The sequence below is a fragment of the Triturus cristatus genome, chromosome 8 (genome assembly GCF_964204655.1).
Source record: "Triturus cristatus chromosome 8, aTriCri1.1, whole genome shotgun sequence".
In the NCBI taxonomy this organism is placed as follows: domain Eukaryota; kingdom Metazoa; phylum Chordata; class Amphibia; order Caudata; family Salamandridae; genus Triturus; species Triturus cristatus.
In genome coordinates this window covers 838498013-838524230 of record NC_140591.1, presented here as the reverse complement: position 1 = coordinate 838524230, position 26218 = coordinate 838498013, and the positions used below count along the sequence as shown (strand labels likewise).

General features: G+C 44.7%; 1 protein-coding gene across 4 annotated transcripts in view; it reads left to right on the top strand.

The window, feature by feature from the left end:
• PIR (pirin) overlaps window positions 1-26218 on the top strand; it is a 515558-nt gene that overhangs the window by 150772 nt on the left and 338568 nt on the right. For all 4 annotated transcript variants that reach the window (XM_085622324.1, XM_085622325.1, XM_085622326.1 and 1 more), the window contains one exon: window positions 8136-8228. In XM_085622324.1, the coding sequence (XP_085478450.1) occupies window positions 8136-8228 (93 nt within the window). The remainder of the gene's footprint in view (window positions 1-8135; window positions 8229-26218) is intronic.

Here is a 26218-nt window from a genome sequence, read left to right as displayed (position 1 = left end):
AAGCAGGGAACTCTGAATAGTGTGGTCTGACTGTTGCTGGGACACAACATCTGCCCAGTTGCTGAAAGGCCAGGACTCGAATGACGAGCGATGTGCTAAGAACTGGGGGAACACTGCACCTTATTGAGAGACTGCGCCAATATGCCACCAACAATTCCAGGCCTAGAGAGTGGAGGAGAAGTGAGTTGAGTTCCTATCAATGGGCCCCACTTTGAAGCACATAGGACTTGCACAGAGTAACAGGCATCTACAGCTTTATTGTGGTGTGTAGTGTTGTATTTTATGTAAATTATGTGCCTTTTTCAAAAGAGAAACCTAGGCTTCATCCTCTTGTGCTGCTGGGTGTGTTATTGAATGCTGCTCTTATGGACCCCCGCATTAGCCCCCTAAGACTTCAGTCACTGCTTGCCATTGCTACCACTGAGAGTCAAGTACAGATAGGCCTATGCGTGGGCCAGTTTGTAGAGCCATAGCAGGACGGACCAGTTGAGGCCAACAACCTCAGTCCCACAGCCGTGGCCTAGTAGCTTCTGCCTGCCCCGTGATGCCCCGAGCAGAGTCTGAAGCAGGGACTTGAGTTCCTATTGGTAAGCAAAATGAAAAAAAGTACAAATGAGCATTTGTTCCATACTTGCCCCTTCAGAAAGTCCACAGTGCAATCAACAGGAGTAACCAATTATCGAGGATCAATAATGAGCCTTGAATCCACGACTGGTGTGGATTGATAAGGCACATTCTTTGGGTTTTCTGAATCCCACAAATGAGTGAATCTTCACGATTCATGTGCACTGTTTATAAACGTCAGATAATAAGGAGGAGTGCATTCCTGCCAAAAAGTAATTCGCTATAGTTAAATGGAATCTTAAGAACAAGTACACAGAGTTTAAAAATCACAGTCTACGGGGAAAGAAAATACAGAACAAGAATAGTAAAATGAAGGGCCTCTGTGTTCGCGATAAAGAGTTATTTGACCAGGAAGTGTGGGACGTCTGTCAGTTTAGAATTAGAGCTGGGCAATACCTTTACAATTGTATATAGTGACCGAAGATGTCAGCAACACTGGGTCATTGGCTGCCGTCCATGTGGGACAAACTACGAGTGGAAAATTGGGTGGTGAGTCCATAGGCACAAAATATTCACAGGAACCATCCAGGACATCTTTAAGTTTCTAAATCGGGCTAGCCAACTAGTCATAGGGGCCAGACCTCTGCACAGCAAGACAATGTCAGGGAACTGTCAGGTAGGGGTGGGAACAGCTTTTCTAACACTGAGGCCACTAAACCTTTAAATGGGTCTGTGCTCACGCCTTGCGGAGAGGGGCAAGAGGAAACCGGACAAGCGACACAATGGCAGGTCACACAAAGTTGAACAAGCAGGCAAAACATCGGCATAAGGAGGGAGTGTTGTTGCTGTGCTGTCTCCATATGGATCACCTACACTTGTAGGTTAGTTTTGGGAGCCCTCCTCTAGTTTCCAGTGAGAGAGAGAGGGCTTCTTGGCTCCCTGTGCCTTCATCGTTGCTCTCCTTAGGCTGGTGTGGGGCATCCATGCGGGCAAGGTTAGAATAGCATGGCAGGCCTGCAGAAGACCAATGTACATGTAAAATCAAAAGGAGTGGAAGAGTTGTGTTGAGACATGGGGTGGGGAGGGCAACACCAAAATTGTTGTGAGACCCTCAACAGTTGTTCCGCTAAAGTTTGAAGTTTTTTTCTTCTTTTTTGGTCATATGGGACTCTTTGTCCAGTTCTTGTTTTTTGTTTAAGAAGGTCTTCATAGGTCTGGGTAGAGGCGCAGTATTATTATTCCTTTCATTAGAGAGGATAAGCTCAGTCCTTCAGTGTGCATTCCACAACACGTCCTCTCCAGCCTGGGGATGCAACTTCAAAAGTTGGAGGTAAAGTGTCCCATTTGATTTGATTTAATTTGACTTCATGAAGGAATCCTATAAAACAAACTTCTGGTCCTGACAAAAGCCACCGACCTATAGGGTGCAAAGTTGGCTGAAACATGTTGACCTGGTTCTTCCAGAGATAGATGTGAGGGACACCTAATACATCTCTTTTCACATCTCACATTTTTTAACTAACCACTACCTTTGATCTTCTCAATAAGATGTGTCCTTTCTAAATATAGGAGGTATTTTTAAACTTTTTATCCTCACATGGTGGATCCCATATGATCTCAGATTCAAGAGACTATCCCTCCTGGTGGAGGAAAAGACCCAATGATGTAACGATCAGTGTCTAAGTACGCCAACAGGAGACATGTCTTTGGCGGCACAACAGAGTTGAGGGTGTCACAAAAGTTTTGGTGATGCCCTCCCCACCCCCTGTCTCAACACAACTCTTCCAACTCCTTTTGATTTTACATGTTCATTTAAGGGAAGTTGAGTGGAACTGTAACTTCTCCCTCCGTCTTTTGATTCTTGAGAGAAGGCAAATGTACCTCAAAAGTACACAGTTTTAACTCCAGTTTGTTTTACTTCACATTTTTTCACTGCAGTTTTTTAATTTGTTTCCTCTTCAATTGCTTTCTCTTCCTGATGTGTATTCTTCAAGTGAGAATATGAAGGTTCCTTTGTGTAGTTGTCTTTTGTTTTCCATAGTGTTTCCTCATTTAAGGGAAGCAATCCCCTTACACGTTTTACCTCCTTTTCGATACTTTTTCTTGTTTCTTTATCTTCCCTATTTCCTTGTCTCCTTCTCATTTATATTTTCCTTTTCTTTTTTCTCATTTTTATTCTTATCGGTAGTAAGCCTTAGCCCTCTATTAACTTAAGGCCTCTCCTCTTTTTTCTTTTTTTTGTATGATTTCCTTTTCCTCTGACTTTTTTTGTGAATTTGTCCATGTTTTTAGAAAGGTTGAGTATTTCTCCTTAGAACTGCCTCTTATGAAGATTCTTGGTGCCTCCCAGTGTGCTTAAAATACGTTTGCACCTACCTCTTCATGTGTATAAATTGCACTTGCATAAACAGACTAAAACAAATAACATTTTACCCGAGCTCAGTCTGTTATTTGGAGCTTGTTTACACCTGTAGAAACGCATGTAAATTAATGAAAAGAAAGAGTATGTGTTTTTCAGAGGCAATTACTTCCAGGTAAAGTCCTGTGGTAAATGTTTGTGCAAAACATGGAACAGATGCAACTTGCTGTAACATAGGTGTATACACCTTTAGCGTCCATTTCTACCATGCAAACTGCATTTTTTCCACCCATTGCAACCCATTTATAGCGTCGACAAATAATTGAAGATCATATGTCTCAGAGGCTTTTGCCAATATAACTGTTCTCCCTTTTTTAGGTTGCAGCCTGCCAGATAGTGCAGGTTTCTGGTATGCGAAAGCCATCTTGGAGAGTTTCAGAAAGTTGACATGCGAATACATTTTGCCCGTTGCTTGCCATTGGCTTTGTGGTTTGCAACTCATGTTTTCTTGCTTCTCATTTGCTGGCTTAGGCTTTAAAGGTTCACTTCCTCCCTCCTATGCAAAAACCTTATTTACCATTATTCTTCTGAGATCTCCCTTTCTGTAGACAGGCCTGTACATCTTGTTCTTATCTCGTCACATTTGCTGTACTTTCAAAGACTGAGGTCAAATGTCAAGCTGTGTCTTTCAGAGAGCTCGTGCTTCGGCTAACTCCAGTGACAGCGGTTATAGGAAAGAGAAATACAGATTTAAAGAAAAAAGTTGTCAAAGGGAGCTGAGGGAGTTGATAACTTAAACATTAAAAGTGACTTGGGTGCATTAAGAGAAAAAGAGACCACTGAAATGTTTCAAACAGATGCTGATGACTCCCCCTCACCTTTCTCTCTTGTTACCATGAGAGAGGCTCACAAATGGAAATGGAAACTTCACCAAGGCTTGAAAGGGCTTTATCTTACCTGTTTCAGAAACCTGATGTGGACTTTCTGAAACCAGGACTTTCCACATCTGCACAACGTGCCACTGAATTGTTGATTATTAGTGGGGTTGGTGAAGAGTTAAGATCATCTAATTGTTGGAAAAAAGTAAAACTGGTTGGGAAGGAGAAGGAAAGTTAAGAAGAGAAGATCAATGATCTATTCTCCACTTTCAATTCTTCTGCGAAGTGCGAAGGCATCTTCCTTGAGGCCAGAAGTTTCATTACTAATGCAAAAAGAATTGCATGGTATATTTCATTATGAAATCTCAGACTAGCTTAAAAAAATCAATTGCTGTAGAGGGGAATACATTATTGCTTGCCTCCATTAATGAAACCATTTGAAATGAATCCAGGTTAGAATGGTTAGAACGGTGTGAATGATTCAAAGGAAGTTGGAAGAAAATTGGTACATGTCTTTTGCAAACCTATGTTACTAAAAAGACGGGGTGGTTGTATCTTATCTAAAAGAAAGGATGCACCCGTTTGTGTTTTAGACAAGGAAAGGTTTGTATAAAGAAGGGATCCTCCGTTAACATTACAGGACTAAAAGGTAGTGGAAAAGAGTTATTCAGTTTGTGAAGAAATGAGGTGGTCAATGAAAAGAAGGACCTGTCAACAAATTAAAGGTTGGAGATAATAAAACGGGGGGGAATAAATGAGCTCCACACTTAGCACTTCGCATACACTCTCCCCCATTGCACAACTGTAGGTCCTTACCTGATGAACTGCCTGCCGACTTCTTCACATATGGTGTCTTGCTCACTAGCTGCCAGCACTGCAGGAAATCATTCTTGTGTCTGACTGTGTGAATACTACAGACACACACGTACTACTGCTAAAATGGCGTTCAACTCCACAATGAACAAGCTTGTGCGGAAAGCAGTCTCAGACACACAACAAGTCGAGTCTGCACAGACTCGATTTCTGGTCTACTGCCTGCCACACCTTTTCCAACTCGTCACAGGGTGGGGCCCCAACCACACCATGTAACGAGTTGGGGGAGGGTGGGGTGACAATGCTCTCTACTCCCTGATTGACGTGGAGGCTTGGCGATACCGTGCTTGTTTTTAAAACGCCCAGGGCCATCTTTACCTACATGTCATCAGGGGGTGGAGACTGGGCCTTGATGCTAGGTCTTTGCTGAGCTGATGACCTCACAGGCCTCAGAGCTGAGAGATTGTCAGCACGGCAAATACCTGCCTGCCCAGGGGAACAAGTAGCGAAAGCGCTGTCACATGTCTGCATTTTTGTGGAGCACGGCAACATTGCTGATGTCGGTGAGTAGGGCAGACAGTGCCCCCATTCTAGAAACTTAAATGGAAAATTGTTTTATTAAAAATCTGATTTTGACCAATGCTATGACTGCTTTGTTTTTCTGTGAATGTAAGGGGGGCGGAGCCCCGACGCCCGTGCACAGAAACCGCTGCTGTTCTAAGCTAGAAACAGGGCACTACCGTTCTGGAATTATATTACTATCTGATGCTTAGGAACATGCTCAGCATACCACAGGGTCCTTCTGGAAGAAGGATAGTAGTTCACAGAAATCTGTGGCACCCCAAGGACCCAATCAGGGGCAGTTTTCCATGGGGGCTAGGTGTGTCTCCTGGAGCATCAGACCTGCACTTTACGCCTGAATGCATATGAAATGAGCTTGCGTGTTTAAAAGGATTGTTTAGGCCTGTTCAGTGGTGTAGGGCTATAAGGCAGTCTGTGTGCGACCTCCCCACCCACCACCAGCAACATTAGGTAAATATCTAATGTGCTACAGTTCAATGGCTCAAAACAGAATCTCAGACTAGCATGCTACCACAACACAGTAATGAATCTGTTAACCAAACACACATTTTCCTCAACCCCCTTACCTTACACTGTGGAACACTCTCCTCTGTTCTCAATGGAAAGTGACCGAATCAAAAATAACAAATTAAGCACACCCATCAAGATGGATATATAGAAATAAGTAGGTTACCTGTGGCTAGGGGAAGCTGGCTGTAGCCTGATTCTTACAGACTATTGAGTCGGATTAATATTTGACTGCATGCTTAATGGTGAAAAGTAAGAAGAAAATGTAATTGTATCTCTTTCACAAGCTAACATAGAACTGTTTTGGATTGAGTGTTATAATTTCGATAAGAGTTGCTGCACCCAGTAGGATAATACTATGCTGTTGAAATGCAACAGCCATGTAACCTCCATATAGGTGGGTATGGAAGGCAGGCTTGGCATGAGGTGTTCAGCAAAAATGGCAGTGGCCTTCAGGTTGACGTAGATGTGAATTCTATTTTTGGCTGTTAAGTGCAAATTTGAAAGAAATACTATAGAATGAGGTACTCCCCTCTACCTGGGAATTGCTGTGGCCTCATCAGTTGTCATCCTGGTTTTCTGTAGCATAGAGCTGATGTCTAGAAAAAAACATTTGCATGACATTCTCATGTTTCACTTCGCCCATATGTCTTCCAGCTGTTCTAATCTCATCCCAAAAGCAGCAGTTGGGTAGAGGGACAATGACTTTGGAGAGACACCAGGAATAGGTTGAGATCCAAGTGAAAGATGATCCCTCTCAATGAGGAAATGTTTGAATAGATTAGACATTCCAGCAAAGTAGGGATTTAATTTCAATAAAGTCTTTCATCTTCCTGGTCTCTATTCCCTTTCTGAGACCAAGAATGCAAACATTTGTTTTCCTGGCTCATTCTCTTCTATTTCTTCAGCCTTCTTCTTCCTCAACTGAAATTTTCTTGTCAATCTTGAGGACTCAGACATTAGTATATCCCCATCTAAAGTGAATATTTTCCACCCTGACAGTCAAAATGTTTACGAATAGGAAATCTTTTCAGAGATGGAAGATTGTTGTTTCTGACTTCAAAAGTTATCAGCTGGAATGTGAGCCTGGCCTCTAACAACCACTCGGAGGAGCCCAGCTGTTCTGCAGGCTTCAACATAGGTAATGATCTGGGTTTCCAGAAGGCTTATAAATCAAGCTTTGATTGAGCATCCTTTGAAGCTTTCCTTGGTTTAGTCATCGCTACCTCACCTGGCTGAGTGAGGATGTCCATTCAAATTCCACTCAGGGATCGGTCACGATGTAGTTCGGAAGGGCTCCAAATCGGATTCGGGTTTGCCGAATCAGATGCGTAACCCTTGTTTCCGACCGAATCGTACACAATTCCCAATGACCGATTATGATGCCCAGAAACCCTTCGGGCTGTCCGAATCAGTTTCAAAAGGCATTCGGACAGGTCGAGTCTTTTGGAGCCGAATCATACAGCGCTATGGACACGGTTTCCGAGCGAGTGATTACGATGACTGATTAGGACAGCCATTCCAATTCGGTCTGAACGAAACGGCTGTCGGAATCGGTCTTTGGGGCCCATAGCAGGCCCCCCTTCAACTGGGGCCTTCTGAATCAGTCCTGTGGGGGTACCCAAGCGACCCCCCCCCTTTCCAACCATGCACAGTGTGGCAGGCACCAATGGGTGCCCGCCACAGGGTGCAGGATTTTCCCCAGCCACCCCTTTCTTCAACGGGAGCCTTTGTTCTCGTTCAGAACACAGGCTCCCATTGAAGTCACTGGGAGTCCAACCGAATCGTATCTGAAAGCATCCATATGCATTGTAATCGATCGTTCGGACGCGCAGAACCCAAATCGTTTGGAAACGATTTCGAAAGCGATTCGGTCAGAAGAGTTCCCTAACGAGATTGTAATCGGCCCCTTAGTCTAAGATGAGAACAATCAAACCTGTGGGTCCGGCTGTATGGGTAGAACCAGTTAGTGTTACTGGTTGGTGGTTAGGGCCTTGGGTTCCTTTCAGCAAGGGTGAATACTTACAGCAAGAAAAATTAGAATCAAATAGAAAATCTATTTTACAATTATGTTGAACTCTTATAATTATAATATAGGCGGTAATGACAGTAATTCTTTAATAATAATTTGCTACGGTGAATATGTGAAAAGTAAATTATACATTAGCATCAACCCCACTGATTTTGTTGAAGGAATTACATTTTTTATGAAACACCTGCACAGCAAATTTGGAACCTTTTTATTTTCGTCAATAGTGATTGTGGCAGTGGATAAAATGTAATATTTCATGAAAATGGCTCTCATTATTCAGTTCCTCTAAACTGTACGGGTTAAATTGTAGTAGCCAGTACCCTTGTTATCCTACAGGTAAATACATCTTTATCCCTTTTAAACAAATTGACCAAAATGAATATCTCTGTTTTTCTTTCAGCTAAAAAATGTGGATCCGTTTTTGCTGATGGACGAATTCAAGGGAGGAATGCCTGGAGGCTTTCCCGATCACCCTCATCGTGGATTTGAAACAGTGAGTACTTCCAGGTTAAAGAGCCCTTTTTAAATCAATATGTAGTATTTTTACATTGTAAAGTTTTTTAAAATAGTTGTTTTATTGTTCTCGTATTTCGTAAACAAAAAAGAAGATACATCCAAAGTAGAACATCAGGGCAACACAGAAGACAACTGGTTAGCAAGGTTCGTCCACGTCGTAACCATCCTCTCCAACCATTACAGTATGGGGATGAATTACAATGCATGAGTCTTGAACTTTGTTGTTTGCATAAATTGAAAGCCACAGGCCCCAAAGCTTTTGGTGTTTAGAGGCAGATCCTCGAACATTTGTAGATTTCTTTTTTGGCCCTGCAAGAAAAGCCCATTCCTCAAGAGCAAGTGCAGATTGGTCGTGGGGGGAGGGGGGGGGGGGTATGGGTAGGGTGTGTGAGGGTTGTTTGAGGATCTCCAACATCTGGCAACGTCTCTTTTAGCTAGCAGCGAGCTGATTCCAGTCAACAGTCGCTGGTGTCTAGTAGTCCTGCATCTTTCCATTATCCCCAGAGGGGCCAATCTGGGCTCTAGGCCTTTGTAAAGCAGTTTAACAATGAAGGCGTACTTCTGATATTTTTTTAATTTTTCTCAAACTTCAAGGAGGCTTGTGGTGATGCATGTTAATGTTGATTTTTCTCTTTGCAAACTCAATAATATATCATTCCTTTTTTGAACACTCAGGAAACTCTCTTCTTCCTGATAACCAATGTCTTTGTCTGACACTCAAAGAAATCCTAGGCATTTTCCTCTCATGAATTAATTTTAACTTCAGGCATCAGCATGACTTTCGATAAAATCATGAGGTGACCGCTTTGTGAGGTCTCATTGTGCTATGGGAATTCTACAGTTCCGTACCCCTCCATTGGTTGCAGTGTCTGTAAATGGCTGTATGCACCTACACTTAGTTACATTATGCTGTAAGGGCAAGAGAGCACCCTCATTTCCCATGACTCCCTCACCTCAGTCCTCACCCTGGTTCTTTCTAGGAGGTTTGTGTGCGAACTTTGGCTGCAAGGCACCCTGTTGCTTAACCCTTTCCATCTGAAACTGTTTACTCCTCTTCTAAATGGTAAGGGATTAAAAGGACACCCTCTGCCAGTAAATCTTTTTAGGTCGAGCCTAGCGCAGATCACATGCGTTGCTGTATGGGAGGCTTATTGTGAGGGCTCAAAACTTCTCTGTGTGGGTCCTCCCACACATCTGATTGGCCTTTGCGTGTGCCTTTCTATAATGAAAGCATGCAAATGGCCAAAGGCGGGTGCATGTCCCACCTCTTCTTCAAATGTTCACACCCACAGCGTTTTGCTCTCGGGAGTGAGCAGCAGGGCCCAGGCTGGCAGCTGCATTCCTCCCTCGTCATGGATCAGGTTACTAATTAGCAGCCTGCGCTCCATGTTTGCACCTCTCTCACTCTTCTTTGTTTGTTCTTTGTAGCGCGGTCCGGTTTCACTTTAGGGACTGCGCTTGCTGAAAGTGACAATGTATTCCGACAGTGTGTCCTTTACTTTCAGTTCATAAATGGCACAGAGAGTAAAGACAGAAAAGCAACCCCCCCCATGCCGGTCCACTTTTCTACCAGTTGTAACCTCTATACTGTCTATAAACACCAATTTCATCACATCTCTCAAAGAGGCACATGTTTTGGGGTTAACAAGGCTTTCGCATGTTTACATTGTTTTCAACCCATCATGTGTTTTATTCATCTTTTGAGGATTCCTCATCTAGTTGTGAGTTCCCTTCTAGTTGTGTTTCTTTCATTGCACCTCCCGCTGTGGATCCCTATTAAGGTTCTCTTGAAATATGGATGAATGTCTGGCAACAGGGGCGGTTGTTACCACTCTCTCGCTTAACCTGCGTTCATACTTGCTTCCTCTACTTCATTGTTTTGCCTGTTGTTGGTTCTCTCAGTCGTTCGTGTTATACTTGTCTCTGACTATGCTCTGTATTCCTTGTGGACTACCCGTGTCTAAATGTACCTTGGTTTTCCCACTGTATATGACAGCACAATACTGCTTCCCCGGTGTAGTGGTATTTGTCTCTTCTTCAGTTCTTGAGCAATATTACTGGTTTGGCTGGGGCTAGTTACAATGGGACTCCAAGTCACACAGAGATTATTAAGTTATGCTCCATGTATCTTGTTTGTAACGCTGCGCCATTCTGTGACCCAGAGAGTCCAGCCCAGGTCTTCCACTCTCTCACTGTCTCTCTCTTACTGACTGACTCACTCTCTCACTGACTGACTCTCTGACCCGCTCTCTCACTGACTGACTCTCTGACTCTCTCATTGTCTGACTATCTCTCTCACTGACTGACTCTCTGACTCCCTCACTGACTGACTAACTAACTGACTTTCTCTTTCTCTCTCTCTCTCTCTCTCTCTCTCGCTCTCGCTCTCTCTCTCTCTCACTCTCTCACTGACTAACTGACTCTCGCACTGACTGACTGACTCTGACTCTCTCTCTCTCTCACTGACTGACTCTCTCTCACTGACTGACTCTCTCTCACTGACTGACTCTCTCACTGACTGACTGACTCTCTCACCGACTGACTGACTGACCCTCTCACTCTCTCACCGACTGACTGATTGACTCTTTCACTCTCACTGACTGACTGACTAACTAACTGACTCTCTCACTGACTGTTATTCAGGTGCTATTTCCCAACCTTCACCCCCCTGTTATTTATGCCCCCATAACAAAAAAAACATAACAAGCAACCACTGCGACAGGCAGATAGAAGTTGCCAGCATTGAAAGGACAAAAAAAACCTCAAGACATTATTTATTGTTAATACATTTTTAATATTGTAGTTCAGTTGCACATAATGCTTTCTTGGTCATATATAAGGTAACAAAAATGCTTCTGACACTTCTTTATTATACCTTTCAGCATGATGTAGACTTCTGTACAGCACAGCTTAAAAACATAGGCAAAGTCAATATCTCTAGCTAAACACTTATAAGGTCCCAAAGTCGAGACCCATTGGCTATGCCAATGCTTGTTTTGTCTATCTCAGAAAGATTCCTCTTGGGCCTTGTCTCTGAGCTGGGTCATCTCTGCATTTTCCTTTTTGACATAGTGCTGGGAACAGACATTTTCATTTTTCTCAATTTCTATGTTTCTGAATGCATGCACGGTGGAGCGGATTGCACTACACTCCCTCCATATATTCACACGGCACAGCAGAAGCTTGTTTTGAAAGAGGCTCCTTTATGTCAGCGGAACTGTCCGTAAATGTCAGATCTTCTAAGAAGAGCATGAGTCTTGTGTTGTGCAGGATATGACAACCGCTTGGACAGAGGCGCAGACCACTTCCATGCCAGGATATGTACAAAGCCTTCTCCTGGGTGGTGACTTTCTCTTTTGCCTCCAGCTACAGACGAGAGATTGTTAATCCAACAAGATGGATCCGAAGCCAACTACTTCGGATCCAGGTTTCTGCTTTGCACGTACAACATCTGGATAGTTAGGCTTTTTACAAGAGGTTGGCAGCACTATACCTAGTATTGTTTGCCGGGTTGGCAAAGCATCATCCTGCAACTTCGCTATATCTTCATAGAGTGTAAGGAATGCGATTTAGCTGATGAGTTGGTACATACATTCATCATCTGCTCAATCACTCGCGACTCTCCCTGTGATGGTTCATGAATTTGTAGACTGAGGAATTGGTAATATACATCGGAGGCGCCATGAGTGCGTGTACTAGATTTTGACTCAGATGGTGGTTTGGGTTGAAAATAAGAGACGGTAGTGGTGTACCTTTCTCAAGTGGTGCTAACATAATTCAAACAGTTTAAAAGTTGGCACGATGGAAAAAAATCTGAATAATGAGATTAGGGATATGCAATCACAGCATAATAGAGGTGTCACGTCTCAGTTATTGTAGTTGTAGGCACATCATTGCAAGCCTCTGAAGGTACTTTGAGACTCTTATTGTTCCAAGTAATTGTGGGTTCTGTTTGAAACCTCCCTCTGCATCAAATTTGTCTGGTTAAAAAGGCGTTACTTTTGCATTTTCTGTGCTTCGCTGTTAGGAGAGTGCCTTTTCAAACCTGTGGCTTCTGCCACCTTGTAGGCCTGCAAAGGGTGCATAGTGTCTGTCCCATTTTAGAGCTGTTTTATTGATATATTTGTTTATCGCTGTCATCAGCTCCGCCACGATTGTCATACGGCTTTTGTTAAGGAGACCTTTTCTGGTATTTGGTGCATTTTTTGTTATTGAAAAAGAAATATTGCCTTGTATCAGCTTTGCACAACTGCCCGTGCTGCTGGGCATCCTTGTTTTATCGAGTTTCCACGTATCGCTTTTGTGCTTTTAATAGTTAACGTTTTATTTTTTCCATAGGATCTACACATCAAACCGTTATCCTTTAAAGTTTGAGGCTTGAGAGTGTATTGCCTTACTTTGACCAGAACAAACTCTCACTGATGCCTCTGTGTTTGCCAAAATGTAAGGGAATTGCGGTCCCATCAAGTAAATAATATCCAGATCCTTGTCACAGTCGCAAACCCCATGCTTAATCTTCTGTAAGGAAAAACTGAATACATACTCGATCTCGTTGATTATTAATGGCCTTATGGCAAGTTATGCGGAACTCCACCATAGTAATCCTGCACCTGGAATTACCAATAACTTGGGTTAGACCAATTCTACTTTCCCTGCAGAGTTCACCAGATATTTTCTCGCAAAATCTGCAAGGGGAAGACCACAGAGTCTTGTATTCCTGTGCAATATGTAATTCCAATCCACACGGAAGCTGTTAGCGAAATTACAATGTAACATGTAAAGAAGGCCAGAATTTTGCAGTCCTTCCCTATATTGAGAGCATGTCTGTTGCTGATGCTGGGTTATGCATTTCAGGAGCAAACGCCCAGTGGCGGCGGGTGACATATGAAATTGGTGCGGCGTAAAAATTGTGTTTGAGTGTACCGTGGTGAGCGCCTGCAGCGTGCAAGTCCGAACAACTTAAGGGGGGTTCGTGGGTTCTCCCCCAGCGAAAATTTTGAAAAATGAGTGGGCAAATGGTGCATTTTCAAGCTAATGTGAGAAAGCAAGAAGGTTAATAAAGCAATAGTGAAACTGCAGTTATTACATTAATAAAGAGATGTCATATAACAACATAGGTACCATCTTATTCAGTATAACCACCACAGGCTATCCACTATGCCTCTTTTTTCACACATGCAGACTGTCATCACTTCCAACCTACACTCTGAAATTACACATTGCTTGTCTATGTTCTTCTATTTTCTCACACGTCACATGCTTTTGCTTTTCATGGGGAACACATGTCAAGAATATCTCAACTCCACACCTGTTCCACAAGTGACAACTGTCTTCCTCGTGTTTCCCTGCTCAGCCTTGAGAGAACGATGCAACATGGAATGTTGAGTTAGTCATTATTTGATTGAAATATGGGCCGATGGGAGGTGGAGGGGAAGAAAGAGAACACCATTACACTCCGGGTGAGGCTTCACTTGTAGCTTTATGTGAGTAACTATGAGTACAGAAATACTGGCGGAGTCCTGCACCGAAAGACATCTTCGAGGAGATTGCAACACTATGGCTGCATACATCCCTCTTGTCTCAGCTGGATTTACGCATCCTTCCTGTGACTTGCTATCCTTGCATGGGAAGAATGTACTTCCTGTGGCAGCCCGGGTTCTTAGGAGTCCAGGAACTGCAAGAAAGCTGCAGTAGGTATTGGTAGTTCAGCTGTTTTATGCCTTCTGGGGGAGTGGGCAAGACTAACCATATAAACGGGTTCAATGGGACACCTGTCTCAGTGGTGAGACTTACAGCAAGGACTGTGACGAGGATGGGCACATGGAGTCAATGTGGGAACTAGGTCTCTCACATGCCCTTTTCAAGAAACTGTCGAGTAAAGCAGCATAAATAATCTCCATTACAATGGATAAACAAACACTTAGCCAACAAAGTAATGCTTGGCTCAAGAGTATATTTTCAAAGGAGGGTCAGAGGGAAAAAAATCTTGATACTCTCACTTCGTAGCTGCTGCTCTAATACATTTCTAACCTGCTAGCTGCTACGTCTACCGAACCACATTGTTAATTTGTTTTGTATTTGTTTAGCAGATCTAGAAGTGGAAAGCAATCTCACGCCTAATCTGCATCTTCACTGGATATCCCTGTTGCCCAAGCTTCGCTTCTATTTTCTGTTCGCTCTCACTCTTATGGATGTCCTAACGCCTCATTTGTGAATTGCTCGTCCTCGCTACTCTGGTTCGGCTGCCCTCACAATGACTCTCGCATCAGACGCATAATTTGCCCAAGGTGGCCAAGCTATCAGGCTGGTGGTGCAGTGGCGCCTGGAGCCATAAACAGCCACAGGACAGAGGACAGTCATAAAATTCATTAATGCTGGGCCTGGAAGGGGTGAGCGAGCCTGATGGTCCCTTTTGCTTGGACTTCACAGGAGGGTGGACAGCCAAGGGAAAAGGGAAACTCCTGGAACCGAAACTGGGCTAAACTCTCTATTGACGAGTGGGCGTCCACTCTTGATATTGGGAGACCTGTGCTTAGTAATGACCCTGAATCTGATAATATTAAAATCAATCAATGGCTTGAGACGTCTTTAATTCCTAAAAATTGGTCATTTAGTTAAAAAAACTGATCACGGTGCTGCCTGGTACTCCCCTAAACTTAAGGAGATGAAACAGCTCTGTAAGCGCCATGAAAGAACCTGGAGAAAGGATTTTTCAACCTCTGAGAACACTAAATACAGAGATGCCGTCAAGGCCTACAAAGCAGAGATTAGATCTGCCCAATCTGACTACTACGCGAATAAAATGTTATCAGCTGCCAACTCCCCTCGCGAAATTTTTAAAATTACCAAATCTCTTATGCAACCTCCTGAGCCTCCCTTACCCCCTGAAAATGCCTCAGGTCGCTGCAATGAATTGGCTCTCTTTTTCCATAAGAAAATTCTAGATATTTTTTTGGCCTTTCCCCCCTTTTCTGTTTTAGTAGGTGGGGCTAATCCCCCCTGAATAGAGACCAATCCCTTCTTTTAAACCCCTCCATTGACTCCATCCCACCCATGGACCTGGAAATTTTAAAATTGCACTTGGATCTCCTGAAATCTGGCTCCCCCAGTGATGCGGCACCCCCCGCATCCTTAACCAGGTATTTGATTCGGTCGCTCCTGTTATTCTCGAGATAGTTAATAGCTCTTTTTCCTCTGGGATTGTCCCCTCCCTTTGGAAACAGGCCAGGGTTAGAGCCCTTCTGAAGAAGCCCACCTTGGATCCCGGAGTTCTTGCAAATTATCGACCTATTTTGTTACTTCATGGAATTGCCAAAATATACTTTTTGGAAGAAAGTCAATGCCTACATCCCTCTCAAACGGGCTTTAGGCCCCAGCAGGGTACTGAAACCGCCCTGCTAGCGGTTGTTGAGGAGTCCAGGAAAATTTTAGATGCCGGAGGCTCCGCTGCGATTATTTTACTTGATCTCCGCACAACCTTCGACACGGTCAATCACCAACTGCTGCTAGTAAGACTTAGAGAGAGTGGAGTGACTGGTATGTTACACAAATGGCTTGAGTCCTTCCTCTCAGATCGCTCCTTTTTAGTATTTGAGAACAATGCCGCCTCCAATTGGATGCCATTGCAGTGTGGGGTCCCGCAGGGCTCCTCTCTTAGCCCCACACTTTTTAATGTCTACATGCGTCCGCTGGCTGAGATTGTCGAGACGTTCGAGGTTAAGATCATCACGTACGCTGACGATACTCAGCTTATTGTGTCCCTCAATCTTTTAGACAATAATAAGTCCATCTTGGCTAATTGTTTGGAAAAAGTTTCGGCATGGATGGACTCCTCCTTCCTTAAGCTGAATGCGGCTAAAACAGAACTGATTTTTCTGGGAAAGACTACCAGCTTGGAGATCGGCACTCTCTGGCCTAAATGTATGGGAGATATGCCTGTCCCCAAAGACCAAGTAAAAAGCCTTGGAGTCTGGCTAGACCATAACCTGAGTTTTAAGACGCAGGCGTTCAGGGTAGCAGGCTCCTTTTATGGCATTCTTAAAATGATTAGAAGGATCTTGCCCCTCCTGCCTTTTAATGCTAGGAAACTGTTGGTGCAAGCACTGATTTTATCGAGGCTTGACTATGCCAATGTGCTCTATTTGGGCTCCCCCTGTTCAACAATAAAAAAACTTAAAACGGTCAAATTGTGCGGCACGACTTCTTATACAGGCTCACAACAGAGAATCTGCTAAACCGCACATTAAGGCACTGCACTGGCTGCCAGTTGACAAAATAATTCAATTTAAGGCCTTGTGTATCGCCCATAAATCACTGGAAGCTAGCTCTCCTCCGATTCTCCAATCTATCATTTCCCCGTATGTCCCTAGAAGACCTCTTCATTCTGAGTTGAAACATCTTGCCATTGTTCCCAAATTCAATCGAGACCGGAGTGGGGGCCGTCTCTTTTCTGTCATTGCTGCTAAAAGCTGGAATCAGTAGCCTGATGTTATTCGTCTTGAGGTCAATCATCTTCTATTCTGCAAGCTTCTTAAAACCCTCTTGTTTTCCTGATCTCCTCTACACTTGCAGTTTTGGGTGCATCTCTTAGCGCTGGGAGGCCTTTGGTAACCATGCGCTTTATAAGTGTTCAATTCATTCATTCATGTTGAGAAAGATAAGAGCCTCAGGCTCAGTCCCGCAGGCACACAGTTTCGGTTTCATGATGAAAATGAAACTGTTTTCCCTTCTTTGAATGCAGAAAGTAGAGACAAGAGGCCTGCTAATCTAAATCAAGATCAACAGGATCAGCATGCAGCAAGTGTGTTCTATTAGCTTTCTTTAACCACCAGCACCAACAACATACATATATTCACAGTCATACTCAAAATCGATTTCAGCAAAGTTTGTTTGAAGACAGCCCATGTAAAATTGGTGTGCGAAGTTGTGACTTTTTTCTCACCACTCTGACCATAGTCCATCTATTCCCCGCAAAAACAGCTACTCACAATATGGACCCCTGAGGAAAAGCCACACAACACAAGGAAAGGCATGCTCTGCAGCTTGCGAACAACGCTTTGACCTTCACTCTCACCTACATTATATATGATTTTAAGATTCAAGATTAATATTATAGTGCAAACTCGACCGGAAAGTATTGGGAGCGCTTTTACATGTGTGCACCAGTTACGTAACGTAACACAATTTAATATGCACGGGGAGATTAGGTGACTGATTTTTTTGACCACCAGAATTAATCACAGTCAGTCCTGATCACAGTGACAGGATACCGAGCCAACACCGAGAGAGGCTCAATCCCGGTTCCCCAGCGGGCAGCCTGCTCCAAAGTCGGCAGTGGCAGGCTGCAGCTTTAACTAGCTGCAGCCACAGTCGTCGAAAGTTGAGTTTGCGCTATAATCAGGTGTGATCTAGCATTTTGCCAAATGTAAATAAATGTGCATATACATACTTTACTTAAATAGCTAGGTGGACTCTGGAGAGAGCGAGGTGTGTAGAATACCAGTAATTACTAAAATGAATGGCGAACTAAAAAACAATAAATAATCTCACAAAAAGGTCCCGAAAGGAGGAATTATATCCATCCACGGTACTACTTCACTAGTATTATACACACAAAAAGTAACCGGATGGAATGTTAACTACACTGAAAATGTGGGTGTGAACGATACTAATTTAAAAGCGCAATTTCTTTTTAAAGACGAGAACCCTCACTCACCCGAAGGTGACATGTTTCATCATTGAGTTCCCTCTTGCACACTGTGCCTGCAAGGTGCACAGTGTGGGCTGCAACTCTCCCTCAGGAGAGTAGCGTGAGGTGTTTTATACTCCAATGTTTTTAGTGAGTGAGGGGCAGAGTGCAAAGTAATATCAAAAGTGAGTTAAAACTATCTCATAAGGGGAGAAAATTGTTTAATGAGCTTCCCCTATGGACAGAATTAAAAAACAGTGTGAACGATAGGGTTATAGATGTTCCCTATCAGACTAGGTCAACACGTTTCTGCCTTTATGACCATAGGTTCATGGCATTCTTCAGGACTAACGTAATGTCACTCTGCTAACAATGTGTAAAAAGAAAGAAAACCATACTTATTTGTATGGACGATCAAAAGGCCAGCTTCAGTCTGCTCCATTTCTGTAACATAAAAATACATTACGGTATCACAATTATCCTCACCACCCATATACATTGAATAGTAGCCAGGTGTATGTGAAACACAGTGACAAAACACCACACTACACACGTGAAAAGAGGGGTGAATTGTAAATCATCTCACCAATTACAGACCAATTGTCTACCTCTACCTTCAACCGATCCTCTATGTATAGGTCTCGGGAATCTGGAGGTAACATCAGAATCATGTGAATAACCATCGTATATCAGTATATCTAAAGTCCTATAAGTTTCAACTCTTATAAATATCTTACCAAAAAATCCTTTCATCTATATTGCTAAATGTATCATTGATATGCTTTTAGTCTGTGATCATCTTTGTATTATATTCATGACCTGTACTGGAACTATCAACACACATGTACTGGGGTATTAATATCCAACAGGATGATGTGGTATCATTCTAAAATCGCCAGCCAATTTATGTGGCTCGATTCACAGCCAAAAAGAATGTTAAGATATTGTCATCCATGTTGCTGTTAGCCCAAATCTTATGTCAATATACAATGGTTATTCACATGATCTGAACTGAAAAACAATAGCAGACACCAAATACATAGTGGCGCATTACTTTGGGTGCTGGATCTTCTTCTGCGGCCTGCCGCCTACCCTTATTATACTGCGTGCTACTGTGTTCTCCGGGCATTTGGTTGGCTGAGACATTCACCCACCCTTTCCAACACTCCCCCTCTCACCCCCTCCCCCCCAATAGCCCGGATGTCGCATCGGGACAATTTGTTAGGGGCCTTTCGAATGACGCAGTTATTTATGTGGACCTTTTTTAGGCGCGTGTCGTGTAATTTACTTATAAAACGACAATTTGGCTCAACAGAACTCAGTCAAACCGAAACCAGTTTAAACATGGAACCAGTAAAACAATGAACTATTTATACTTTATACAACAGACGGGACAGACTTCCTTCCTAAATAAAGACCTTGCTCACTGTGGGGCTCCCCAGGGAGTCTTCTTGAACATATTTAACACTGATACAATAAAAAAGTGGCCGTAGTGCGCTTACTTAACATTTATCCCCTACCCTGGAACGTTCTCAAGCCGGGCAGCCTGGGCTTCCTGTGACTGCAGAGTGCAGACACAGCATGAGAAGCACGCACAAGTCGAACTAAAAAATGCTGGATTTAGACAACTCCTCCCTCAGACCCCAGCACACCAATAAGCAACTGTTGCTGCTGGGTCTCGTGGAAGAGGCAGAGGCTACTGCCACACCCCACGTCATTCTGTAAGACGGACTGCCCTGCCCCCTGCCATTGGAATTAATGGGGAGCTTCTGACTCCTCCCTGGGCTATACAAATAACGCCCAAATGAAAAGCTAGTCTGGCAGTCATACACAGATCCTGCCCACTTGCGTGTCATCACTGCTCCGCTTTCTGGCTCCAGGTCAAAGAAATCTTCGCCTAGCCAAAAGCATGTACAGCAGAACCAAGGGCCATCCTCCCCCACCCCCCTAAAAAAACTAACGGATTTGCATACGTTTGTTCACCGAGCACAGCCAGCAAACTTTATTGCTAGCTGATCAGAGTTTGATCTCAAATTTTTTTAATCACTCAGGGTGGCAGGGCGACGCCCATCTCGCCTGTGTACACCAGCCGCTCCTGCAAACGCCCAGCATTCATTAAAGGCACTTGTTGGTCCTGGTGGCCTGTGTGCCTCATCTGAATATCACTTGGAGCATTACAACAAGAGAAGGCCTCACTCTTAATGGCATTAAGAAAACCGAGACCTTGATTTACACCAGTGGAATTTCCTCCACAATACTATGTCTAGGGTGGAGTAAATAACGCTGCTGGGCTCCTCCCTCCAGAGATCGGGGGGTGGAAACCAGCATTCCCACCCAGCTCCAAGCTGGGTCTAATATGGCAGTGTTTCGGTGGTGGGCTGAGGCAGGTCAGTGCACATCGAAGGATTGGTACAGAGTTGCTCTGTACCAAAAAAAGGGGTACCCATGACTTCCTTTAATTATGCGGTCAGTGTGATATCCTAATCTTTAATACTGGTGAGACTGGTTTATTGGTACTCACACCTGAGAATTGGCCATTAGTACGGAGCTTCACCTCTTTAGGTCTTTATCACTTATTGCTACCGCAATGTCGGTTTATTCTTTCATGTCTGTGAATCCTTGCCACAAACCACGCAGTCAGTGCACCGCTTCAGACCTGCTCGAACCAAATCCCGTGTTATTGGATAGTGGAAAGTTAAGTAGACAACTGAAATCCTTGATTGCCATCCACCTGTAGCCTCGTGCCCACTATGTAATGCAGGATAATACCACCAATATCACTACACCCTAAGCACCAGGCGTAAACTGTCTCTAATCAATCGATTAAGTGCAAAAGAAGAGAGCAATGCTAGCAGGAGAAGGGAGGGTGTAGAGGGGATGGAAGTCATCCTGGGATTCAGACACAGAGAAGAATACAGATGTTACAAACCAACTGGAGGATGCAAGTACTCAGTGGAGTTGAGTCACTTTCACAATGTTCTGCACAGCAAGTGCTACAAAGTGCTTAGAGTCGCTTCCTCAGTAACCTGGACACTCTCTGGCACCTTTCCTATTGGCCATAACGAAGATACTGATATAAGGAGATTGTCTTGATGTAATTGATTAACTCATTCTCAACATTCTAGGTAATTCTGTGAAATTAGCAATTATCTTGACTGAATTGAAGCTTCAGGAGTGACTTGTTCCTAATAGGGAGCACTTCCTATCCCAATATATGATTGGGCATGCTGGTCAGTTGTGTGGCTGCTGTGACACAATGGGGTTATACCAAATTGAAGTCTGCATGATACTGTTTCAGGTTTCAAAGAATTAGTTTTAGGATCCCATACAAGGGACCATTTAAGTGCAGGCACACAGAAAAATGTAGACTGCGTGTGAGCTACCATGGCTTGTGGAGGACAGAACCGAAGTTGCGCAGGAGAAGCAGCCTTCTCTGTGCTCTCTCAAATAATTTCATCATTTTGACTAGGTGTTGAATTAAAAAAAGGGTGTTATTAAATGAGATCTGCCTGTTGTCAGTTCCTGGCTATCAGTTTGTTATTTGATGAGACAATGGAGCTAGAGATAATGCTGGAAGAAAGGGATCTGATGACAAAGAAATTCAGGTTGCTGCTGCCCCACCTCTGTCTGATCCTATTCCATAGTATAGGTGTCCAATACCTGCACCCACCAGCTGTATGTGTGCCTTCAAGGCTGAGTGCTTCCTCTTCCCAGTATAGCCGACTACCCTCAGTAAACGTTCCTCATTCAGCTTCGACAGTCACCTCTTAAACTATGAAACAAACCTTTTCATTTTACTCACCAAGGCTCCCTTCTTATCATGTATCGCTAACTTCCTTGCTTCAGTCCATCGTCTAATGGTGTAAGCTGCCTGATTCCATGCCCTACTATAGTAGATGATTTAATTCCCTTCTTCCATAACATGTAAATCCATATTCCACCTCACTTAAATTCGTATTCTTCTCTCTTTCCGTAGGTCACCATATGCAAGATCTGCCTACTGCGCATGCACACATAACTAAATCCCTAGTCTTTCACCTCCATCTCTCTCTTCTCCTTGCATGTCACCGGCTAGTCTTCCACTTCTCCACTCACAGATTCTTCAGGCTTCCATGATCCAATCTCACTTCTCGTTGCTAGAGCTGCATGGGCTGGTGCCGTCCGAGCAAGATAACCCAACAACACGAATTTATGTGTTACAGTATCTCCGAAGCCCGTTCCCATCAGATTGTTCACTGTCTGCTCTCAAGTCCTTAATAATCTCATCATCGCTAGCATGACCATTTACTCTCTTGTCTCTGCTCCGCGGTAGGTTCTGACTTTGATTCTAATGAACTTCACCTAAAATGACTCCTTCAAAGCTACTCTCAGACTTCCTTCCAGTTGGATGGTGCACTATGCTTCCTCACCTAGGAACTAATTAATGGCTGTACTCTGAAAATCTATCAAACCATAGCATGGGGCCTAATGTATTGTGTGCTTTCTCTTCCACGATCCACCCCTTCATTACTTACACTAGTTACTTTACTCCCTACACTGGATGAACCAACCAAGGTAGGCTAGGACCAGAGACTGTGATGCTCGGCTTCTCAAGGTAAGCTCCTCCTTTGAATGGGTGGTAGGGGACACACTTAAAGTAGTAAAATTTTGAATAGCCTCACTACTGTTTTGCTCCAGCAATGCTTGTGTTTGTCTACGGTCACACTCATCACAACACTCTACAACTATGGGAACAATCGTCCCTTCTTCCAGTCATTCAGTCCTATGCATGAGAGTAAACCTGACCCTGTGTGTCTTGCACATGGTTAATTATTTATCATGTTACGATCCCACCAAGAGCTTCAGAAATAAACTTAAGGAAAATAACTTTAAAGCCCTTTTTTCGGTATCACCTGCACAGCGGGTGAAATCTGTTGTGTTCAATATAATCTTAAAAGAGGTTTACATCCCGCGCCCTTGCTTTTGACTTTTTTCCTGTGCTTGCTCCTTAGTTTTCTTCCATTTCTATTGGCTGTAACATAGCCCACTGGAACACAAATGCAGGCACCACTTAAACAGTGACAGGAGATTCTGACACTGGGAGAGAAGAAACACAGGGACACGAGGGACTCTGTAGCTGCCCGTGGCCCACGCAGTGCGCCCTTGTAAGGGCTGGACTGTTCCCATGAGGCAAAGGGTCAGACTGATTTGCATATGGCCATGTCTGAACTGGGGTGGTGGAGTGAGCTAAAGAATGATGATGGACTAAACCCAGATCAGTTGACTGGGGGTGAGTGTTTGATTTGTTCAAGCGCTCCGTCCATCATCCCCTTTGGTATCGCCTTGTAAGAGGGCGGCCACCTTAGTGCCACATTCTGGCACATCTGTCGCATGCTACTAGCTGGGACCCCCCACGGGAGTCCCCCCCCCAGGTCCGACACTTCCAGAGGCTGATTAGTACATTGGGTTACCCTCTGAATGAGCACAACAGGGGTGCTCTATGCCAAACCCCAGGATTCTTTACGGTAGGACCCTGAATGGAAATGTTGGTGCCCTGCTAGTCCTTTGGGCGATTGTAAGCCTGAGCAACCGGGGGCTTGCATTGCAACCCTCCACCCCTAAAAGGGCATGAATAAAGTCATGGAATGGTGGTCCGTGGTATTTAAGGGAGAAAATCCCCAAATAAAATGGTATCACTGAGTGGGTTGCCCACGGTGCCGTTTGGCTCATCAGGTGAGAGGGCAGCTTAGGTTACTCATCGCTGCCTGCCCTTGAATCGCCTGTAAGTTAACCCACCACGTTGGTATATATCATGTATGAAATAAACCTTCAGTAAACTGTTTTTTTTCAACATACTTTGTGTGGCGAGATTATATAATGATTTAGTGTATACTTAGTAACTAACTATGTTGCGGGGGAGCGTTGCCGATATTGGCATTATGACGGGGGACATCTGACACTGGTACAGTGCACAATTTGACAGTGGGACAGGATAACAGACTGGGACAGTGGAGACTTTATTATTGAATACTTGGACAGTGTTACTGACACAGCTACTTGGACAGGAAACATCTACACAGGTGCTGATTGACAATAAGACTATGGCTCCGACACTGGGACAGGGAGACATTAATACTGGGACAGAAAACACAAAGATGGAAAACTGGGTTGTTGTGTCTAGCCTGACACGTTCTAGTGTTCTGCCCTCCAGTGTAACACACCTTACACCCACCACCACAGGCGTCACCAGTCAGGTGACCCTGTCAATAAAAGAGGCCGAGCGCACGTGCTCGTGGCCAGCTCTCAGCACCATAATTACTGTGTCCGTGTCGTCCTTGTCTGCACCATGTGGGCCTAGGGCCCAGAACGTAACACTGGCGACGAGGGTGGGATGTGTCTGCGTGTGCAGCCGCCGTTTGTGAAGGTGGTGTGAAAGGGGATGTGTGCGGCCCGTGTTAAGGGCACCTCCCCTGCGGATGGCTAAGCTATTGTCGGAAGACCCGCGGGGCATGTGAGAAGCCCCGGGGTGAAGAAGATAAGCGGGAGCCCACCCCGCATTGAAGAGTCTACTGCGGTGCCATCCGCCACGAGGTAAGCCCCGCGAGGGCAGATAAAGAGACGTGCGAGGCCAGACTCCTATGACGCAGACTGTACGGCGAGTAAAGGGAGCCATGGCGCGCCTCCACCACCGGCTTACAAGAACACAGGAGGTCCGTGGGAGCCCACCTGCATTGAAGGCAGAAGGCAAACCTGCCGCGCAGAGGAGGGAGAACGGAGTAGCTCCCCGCTCCCCGTGAGGAAGAGGTGCTCGGCCGGTAGCGGAGCAAGGAAGCTCCGGCACCAGCTCTAGCGCTCCCCCCCCCCGCACAGTGAGGTAAGTGGAAGAAGAATGCTGCGGGCGGGTAGAGCAAGGACAAAACAGCGCATGGCAGAGCAATGCGGCCAATCATGTCAAGGGAGAACTGAAAGTGATTATCTGCAGCACGTACTGCAGAGTAATCAACTGCAGGGACATCGGAAGGGGAAAGAAGTGTCTCTCCACGTAATCCACTGAAGCTGCACCTGGCCTGATTGCTTGGCCCCACTAAAGGAACAAGACTCACTGTGGTGAAGAAGAAGGTCCTGCCGAGGCTGACAACCAGCGCGCTTCCCAGGAGAACCAGCGCGCTTCCCAGGAGATATCCATCTGAGAAGGTGCCCGTCATGTGCCTGGAAATCCCTAACTCCATGAAGCCATCAGCCTGAGAAACTGATTGGGGTTCTTAAAGCGGCGAAGCCTGAGTATTGAAGCTTAAAGCGGCAATGCCACCTGCTGGCTATTGACGGTACCACGTCTAAGAAAAGAGCACAGTGCCAAAGGAGAGTGAACGGAAAGACAGTCTGCATGCTGCTACAATATAAAGAACAATTGAGGCAAAAATGAAAAAGACTGAGTAACAGTAGAAGGTGACAAAGCAGCCCCTACTGCAGTGGTGTCCCCATGCTAGATGAAGCCCCCACCTGGCACAGTGCTGGAGAAAGCAACACAAGTGATGGGAGGAGAGCACTAAAGAAAAGATTGTACACCATAGTGAGATCACAATAAAGACTGCCAGGGCATGCAGAGACTGCAAAAAGAGAGGCAACTCCATACGTAGACGTTGAAAAGGAAAATACAACACCAAACAAGTATGCAGCAGCACAGGAACAGCTGCTACAGTCTCAGAAACAGAAAACTGAACAAATTGTGCAGCAAGCGCATTCAGTGGAGAAAACGAAAGGCGCAGTCGGAGGCGCGCCATGCAGGAGTGACCAGGAAGAGGTTGAAGAGGAGGCTGCACGGACCACCAGGATCACGGTTACCCCGAAGAGGGCAGAAGAGCGCCAAGTCCGAGGTGCGCGACAGACGCACCCAGAAGCATGACTGCATGGGCAAGCGCCCAGGAATGCAAGACCTCCTCAAAGAGCAGGAGGTATGCAGAAGGCATCAAGGAGAGCCACTGAGGTATCCTAGAACAAAAGATGGTGCCAATGGAAATTCCAAAGAGGAAGTACAAGTCCTACTGACAGGACAGATCTGAGACGGGTCCACAGAAAAGATGAGACCATCCAATGAAAGTTCCCAAGGAGAAGTACAAGTCCTACTGACAGGAGAGATCTGAGACGGGTCCACAGGAAAGATGAAACCATCCAATGAAAATTCCCGAGAGGAAGTACAAGTCCTACTGACAAGACAAACCTGAGACAGGCTCACAAGAAGGGTGAGACCGTCTGGGCACCCAATGAGGTCCACGTAACACCACCACGAGTCACGCGGCAGG